This window comes from Phalangium opilio, unplaced genomic scaffold, assembly GCF_054372755.1.
Source record: "Phalangium opilio isolate 3A_F unplaced genomic scaffold, DU_Popi_V2 ptg000113l_1, whole genome shotgun sequence".
Taxonomy (NCBI): Eukaryota; Metazoa; Arthropoda; class Arachnida; order Opiliones; family Phalangiidae; genus Phalangium; species Phalangium opilio.
Window position 1 is genome coordinate 993,626 of NW_028324209.1, and position 7,168 is coordinate 1,000,793.

Sequence of the window (7,168 nt, forward strand, 5' to 3'; positions counted from 1 at the left end):
GTGATTAATCAAGGAAGAAAATGAGGTTTACTTCGGAGGTGTCGGAAGGGGTCATGGGGGTAAGTCACCTCCGGCGGACACGGGGCAGTCGGCACCTGTAAGGTAGGATCGCCGACATGTGTCGTATTCCCTCAAACTTTGTCGCCCTAATCTCTCGACTTCGCACGAATCATTAAATTTGTACTGACCGGAAAATGTTTACTTGTATTCGTATTTTGTTTGTAAAAAAATTATATTGTAATTCTATTTTGCTTTGTGTCCATAAGAAGAACGGATGTAAAAATATTGTAGGCCTAATTTTGTCTTAAAATTATTTATATACATTTTTCAATAAAAAGCGTTAGTTGTTTTCAGAATGCGAAACAGTTGTCCACCGGATAAACATATTTTATGTCGGTTCCGAGTGACTGCAACCGGTGATGGCTGTCTTTGACTGTCCCATAGCCCCGGTAAGTATTTAGACCATTGTTAATTTTATTGAATGTTGACTGAAATACACCAAAGCCGTCGGGGAGGTAGCGTTACCAACTATTTTGCATAATCGGGAGTAGTTTAGGTATAGGTTACTGGTCTGCAGGTGAGTACACAATCGGATCGATGACCGGAAACTGACCTACCATTGAACGAAATCCGACCTGACTCGGATCAACGTTAAATGACAGCTGATTGTTAGTCCATTATTATCCATAGTTAGGCCAGGAAACCACGTATCAATTCTCGCGATGACGCTATGATATTTATCAGCTAATATTAAGATAAACATTCCGTTTGACGCTTCTATTTTGTTACTGGCATGGATAATGAATGCGCCTGAGGAAATTTGATTTCACGCTATAGGATAGGCAACTCCCCATCTCGAACGACAGCTTATTCTGTATATACTCTGTTACAACATCGGTTGTCAGCACGCACAAAGCTAAGTCTCTATGCAACTTAGACAAGAGACAAAAAACTTGAGGATCTTCAGGATTTACAATGTCCGCGAGTTTTTTAGCGAGCCGTAGTTTCAAATACGTGTAGTAGGCTGTAGGCAATATCACACGTATTTGAAACTAAGACCTAGAGGCCCGTGCACTCGAAGATATTTTAAATCCTGAAGTTTTTGGTCTCTTGACAGCACCTTCAAAGCTACGTTACATAGAGACCTAGGTTTGCGCTCGCTGACAATCGATGTTGTAACAAGGTATATACAGAATAAGCTGTTGTCCGAGATAGGGAGTTGCCTATCCTGTAGAGTGAAAACAAATTTTAAGCTCACGCGCATTCTTTATCCATGTTACTGGTATGGCAATGAATGAATTACCCCTCGTATGTACTAGAGTGAATAAAGCGATTAATTGAAGGTCATGGTTCAAAAATAAAAAAGAAACCGTGTCTCGAGGAGTGCTGGCACTACATAACGTGATTTTCAAATCCATGAAAGCGAGGTAGGTAACGTTGGAGGTTACAACAAGTACTAGCCTCTTCTTTAAATAAGGTCGTTTCCCACTTCAAAGGAACGGCTGGTTTCATTGTTTTTGTTCGACTGATACAGTGAACGGTGGTTCACGGGGGTGACTCCGTGATAAAAGCGTACCGTACTGGTTCACCGAACAAATTTTCACTGACCTAAATAAAGGGATAAATACGGGTTTGAGAATAAAGCCATCCCAAAGGTCGGCCTTTATTCAAGCATCCTCTAATTGCTTTGTCGTGACCCACCTGTCATTTACGAGTGAAGAACATACGCGAGATACGACCACTTCACTAGTACCAACCGCTATAACTTGTACTGTTATATCTTAGTAACAACATAAGTATAGGTCTTACCACAAGGGAATGATCTAACACCGAGGCTACATAGTCAGCTTTTTGCCGATTCATAGGCCACACGGAAGACCCATACTTATTGAGAGTAGTATATGGTTATCTTAACTAGTTTGGTACCAACGCCACACAGCCTAGATTAGAAGATCACTTCATTCGTGTTATTGTATAATTCTTTCAGGTGTCCTTTACGCTTACACCGCGTGTAGATTGAAATATGAAACAAGTTTTTCCCGGTTTGGATTCAACTACGTGTATGTAGGAAAGTGCCTTTTCTTTTTATAGAGGTTGATTGTCTGAATTGATGAATCTCATGTTACAGACATCATAATCGTTTCGTTAATTGCTTGTACTGAAAAAAGTTATAATTATTGAAAATATAATTAGAAATGACTCTTATTATGAAGACAAGTTGGGAAACCAAAATTTTACCTCCACGAGTCGAGAAGACTACTAACACCCCGCTTATTTCCCTAAATACGCAACTTTCTATTGTTATTTATTGACAAGCAATGAGGCATATCCTCTTGAAAGATCAAAACAATATTCTTAGTTTTCCATCACAATTGATTTCTTATGGCTGTCGTATTGAATTTTCCGCTATATCATAAGTTTATAAGATATATTCCATAAGTATAACACTAACTATACTTCGTAATACTAGAGACTTGCTGAGAGCTAGTTCGAGAACGAGGCGGGAATTGACTACACTCGGTTTTGCAGTCCATCTTCCTAATTAGTCTGTACTAAGCCTTTGACAGCGCCTCACCAGGCGTCGCTTTACGAGACTCTATGACCTACATCACTCCATGACAAGCAACTTGTAACCAGTAACAAACTTATGGAACAAATCTTATGAACTTATGGTATGACACAACCTATAGAGTGCTGTCAGAAGCGCCGGTGTGACGTCACCCATGCTGTTTTCCCATAAAGGAAAAACGGTAACTGTCATGGCCGCCCATTGCTAAAGGCAGACTCGTGACGTTTAACCTTGGATCTGACGTCACAAATGACAGCACTCTATACTTCTATGACGTTTCAGCTACGTCACTTCATGACAAGCTCTCTACTAAGTGATAAACTTATGGAACGTATCTTATGATCTTAAATGACGTAAATTAACGTAAATAAAACAATTTAGGCCCGGCGTTGACTATCGATCTGCAACTACTGGCTATATTTTTTGGTAGGTACGTTATCACACCACACTTAAAAAATAGTTCAAACTGACTTTAGGTCTATTAAAAAATGACTAAACAAATTAACCAAGTTTACCTAAAAAACGTAACCCGTTAACAAATTCAGTTTCACTTGGTCTCGTGTATAGGAAAGTTAGTTTCGTAATTGCCACGGTGTTTACAGTCGTGTTGGATAATGTCAGCTACGGTAGCGGTTGAAGTTCGGAATGGTCAGTTGACCTACGGTAGTGGGAAGTCAGCGTTTCACGCTCTAAGAGGAATCAACTTGAATGTCCCACAAGGTGTTATGTAAGTAGCATTTATTCTATTCTCCCTTCAAAATTAGTGTTTAGCTTCTTAGGTAAAGCTATTAGGGGCTTGGGGCTTGCGTCTCGCGCTGATTGTCAGTCACTCAGTTCTCTAAATTATATCTTGGGTCTATTAACCTTCTTAGACACAATATTTGAAGATTATCAAGGAATAATTGGTTGTTTTATCCGTTTTAGCTACGGGTTGTTAGGCCCTAGTGGTTGCGGAAAGACAACCCTGTTAAGTTCTGTAGTTGGTAAATACACTTTAAACGATGGATACGTCAAAGTCTTCGGCGAAACACCTGGCTCTGGAGAAAGCGTCATACCGGGTAAAGGTGTCGGTTTCATGCCCCAGGAATTGGCTTTGTACCCCGAATTCACTATCGAAGAAACCTTGATTTATTTCGGAAGACTGCATCACATGAAACCAGCTACCTTGAAGATGAGGACCAAATTCTTACTAGAGTTTCTGGACTTGCCAGTTAAGAGCAGACTTGTCACTAACCTAAGGTAACTCGCTTGTGTTGTGTCTACAACCTGCAAACATTTTAGCATTTCCATATACTCAGTTTATATATTAGCTAATAAATGGTCGGTTTAAACCTAAGTATTATACGTCATTCTTAAGTTGTCCCAATTTGAACCCAATGACCTCACAACGGAGAAGATAACTCTATGTTAAATCATGACAGTAATAATTTCGCAAACTCCGCCTTCCGTCAGTAGCCCCGCGGGAACCTAATTTTGTAATGGTACATGATTCCGAGAAAGTCAGATTAATAACCATTTTTTCAGTGGTGGACAACAGCGCCGTGTGTCTTTCGCGGCTGCATTAGTCCACAGACCACCATTACTAATCCTCGATGAGCCTACAGTGGGTGTGGACCCTCTTCTACGTCAAAAGATATGGAACCACTTGGTTGACTTGACATCACGAGAAGGTATGACAGTCATCATTACGACTCACTACATCGAAGAAGCGCGACAAGCCAACGTCGTGGGTTTGATGAGGAAAGGGAGGCTGCTAGCCGAAGCTAGTCCTGACGAACTGATGTTGCATTTCAACGAACCTAGTCTCGAGGATTGTTTCCTCAAGTTGTGCAAGATTGACAAGGAATCCAAGGGGAATGACGAACCGGACTTGCTGGATGAAAATGGAGAGAAACGTCCAATTCTTCCCGTAAGTCCCTTATCTTAGTACAGAGGTCATCTTGACCTTGAGGCATTTTCCTCAAGTTTAACTTACTTTCTTGAATATGATACTTCCTTCGTGCAGGTGTTCCTTATAACGGACTTTGACCCACCTGGCAAAAACATGAACGTTAGTATGGATCATTCTTTGCGCAACTTTGACACCAATCTCTTCGACAACCGAATTCAAGTCCCTGAACCACCGAACTCTTGTCAAGACGCGGCTAGTAAATGTTTAACCCTCTTCTGGAAGAACTTTACCCGATTGAGACGGAATGTTCCTATTCTTCTGTTCCAATTGGTCATACCAACTATCCAAGTCATCTTGTTGTGTTTGTGCATCGGTGGAACTCCCTTTGACCTTTCCGTTGCCGTGGTTAACACGGAGAACCCTGTCATCATGAGTACGAAGTTTCTGGAATCGATTGATAATCACTCCTTAGATTTGGTATGCGGTTGGAACACCTCGATCTTCTTGGTTGCTGCATAAATAATTAACTAAAATTTATGTTTCAGAGTCCAAGTCCGTCATTGGAAGAGGCTTTGGCTTCTGTCAAATCTGGAGAAAAATGGGCGGCGATTTTTATACCCTACAATTTTTCAACGTGTTTGTACAATCGCTTGGTTATGGGACTTAATGTTGACGAACACACACTGGATTGTAGTTCAATTACAGTCCACGCCGATATGACAAGTAAGTACACATTACCGAGACCTGAGAAGGTTAGAATATCCATCTTTGGTTCTATGAGTGCATGCATTCGCACTGGATCATTATGAGCTTGTATTTTGAGGGAAAACATTGATCATGTCACGACAGTCTAGTACTCTTTGAATGTTGTCACGTCTTGCATGACTTCTTGGTATTACCATCTAAAATCAATTAATGTAAGACTATTTTTGTAGGTCAACAGGTTGGATTCGTTATTCAGAAATTGTTGCTTGACGCGTTCCAAAAGTTCTCGCGCAGCCTTTTACCAAGTATTGGTGCGAATCCTGGCTTGTCTGATTTGCCCATCAAGGTACGTACGTTTGCGGATAACTTATCGGGAAGTGTAAGCAACCTTTCGTTGTATTATATTATAAGGTGGCAGAGCCGGTTTATGGCGATAACAAAGTGAACTTCACGGAATTCATTGCACCCGGTATCATTCTAAGTATTATCTACATCATGGCTGTTGGGTTGACCGCTTTGAGCTTCGTGGAAGAACGTAAAGCCGGACTTTTCGATCGTAGTTGGGTGTCGGGGGTCACCGCGGCGCACGTCTTCGTGTCTCACATCATGATGCAGTTCCTCGTACTAATTGTGCAGGTCTTCGGTCTCCTAATCTTTACTTTCTTGGTTTTTGACGTTCCTTCTCGAGGACCATTTATATGGGTCATTCTTATGACACTTATTCAAGGAGTTTGTGGAATGGCTTATGGTAAGAAGAAGCCTACGTAATAATAATAGTACTAAACCCACCTTCGAAAAAATTTCGCTTTTATGACGGGTGCTTTGAGTATGAAATTGTAGTCCATGATTTGTTGTCTTTCAGGATTTCTTATATCATCCTTCGTCACTGAAGAAAGTACCGCAATTATGCTTGCATTGGGCTCTTTCTATCCAAACCTGATTATGAGTGGTACGTAATTCGTTTCATTGGCCTACTTTCAACGTAGTGACGATAAACCTTGCTTTCGTCATCGTGTGCGCAGGTATCGTATGGCCGATGGAAGGGATGCCCTATCCAATTAGATACGTCAGCTACTGCCTCCCTCAAACCTTAGCGACTGAATCAATCAGGAACGTGCTGTCCAGAGGTTGGGGCATAACTTACGGGGTCGTTTGGTCCGGGTTTTTGGTTACGATAGCCTGGATCGTTTTGCTTTTAACTGCGGCCATTGCTATTTTTAAGTTAAAACGTTAATGTTGAAAATTCAAAAAATTTAAAGAAATGTTGATTTTATTGATGCGATTTGTAATATATTTCTCAATCTATTCGTATGTTACAGTAATAAAGTTTTAAAACATTTTATACCATTTTACAGCTTGATTTCATATTTGTAGCGATTTTGTTTCATTACTCGCGTGCAGTACTACTGCAGGGAACCCGGCTTGTTTTTTTAAATTTTTAGTCCTTTAAGCCAATAAACCAAAAATAAATCTATATTTTTTTGGGAGTTGATTAAAGATTTAATAAGGTCGCAGCAATTTATTGCGAATATTCATTTACATAGTACCCCAGTGTTCATGCTATATATTAATACGGCCATGATTTAAACCACGCTTTCAAATCGGATCTTCCTATAGAGCTATTTCAGAGGGGGTAATGGCTACGTCACCAATGCTATTTGCCCATAGAGAAAACCCTCACAAAATGTCCGCCCTACACACTCAAAGGCAGGCCCAATTTTCGTAGCAGACGAAATTTTTCCCCCACTGAAATAGCTCTATTCATCTTCAGTTCCTACTTTGTCAACTGGCCTTGAAGTTTTAACCGTATCTTCATGTATAATACGCTATTTTCATTATTTAGTTAATTTCTAGCAGTCAAAAGTGAAAGACAAGAGCTAGGCCTAGTTGTAATAGTAACGTAAGCTTAACATTTAAAATTGCCGGTCTACCCTAAGCCTTGCTAAATATTTAAAGACGTTGATTAGTTCACTTCTGTTCAGTTTTCTTTAGGCACCACGCAC

General features: G+C 40.4%; 1 protein-coding gene across 1 annotated transcript; it reads left to right on the forward strand.

Moving 5' to 3' along the window:
- Positions 1 to 1,991: 1,991 nt before the first annotated feature.
- Positions 1,992 to 6,511, forward strand: snu (ABC-type transporter snustorr). Its single transcript, XM_089852992.1, has 9 exons — positions 1,992 to 3,296; positions 3,494 to 3,808; positions 4,094 to 4,478; positions 4,575 to 4,937; positions 5,006 to 5,183; positions 5,396 to 5,511; positions 5,577 to 5,913; positions 6,028 to 6,114; positions 6,188 to 6,511. The coding sequence occupies exons 1-9, from the start codon at positions 3,184 to 3,186 to the stop codon at positions 6,397 to 6,399; spliced, it is 2,106 nt and encodes a 701-aa protein (XP_089709118.1). The 5' UTR covers positions 1,992 to 3,183; the 3' UTR covers positions 6,400 to 6,511.
- Positions 6,512 to 7,168: the final 657 nt, after the last annotated feature.

Coding starts and splice junctions, on each gene's coding strand:
- snu (XM_089852992.1), top strand. CDS start 3,184: ATGTCAGCTACGGTAGCGGTTGAAGTTCGGAATGGTCAGTTGACCTAC. Junction 3,809..4,093: donor AGACTTGTCACTAACCTAAG/GTAACTCGCTTG, acceptor CCATTTTTTCAG/TGGTGGACAACAGCGCCGTG. Junction 6,115..6,187: donor TCCAAACCTGATTATGAGTG/GTACGTAATTCG, acceptor TCGTGTGCGCAG/GTATCGTATGGCCGATGGAA.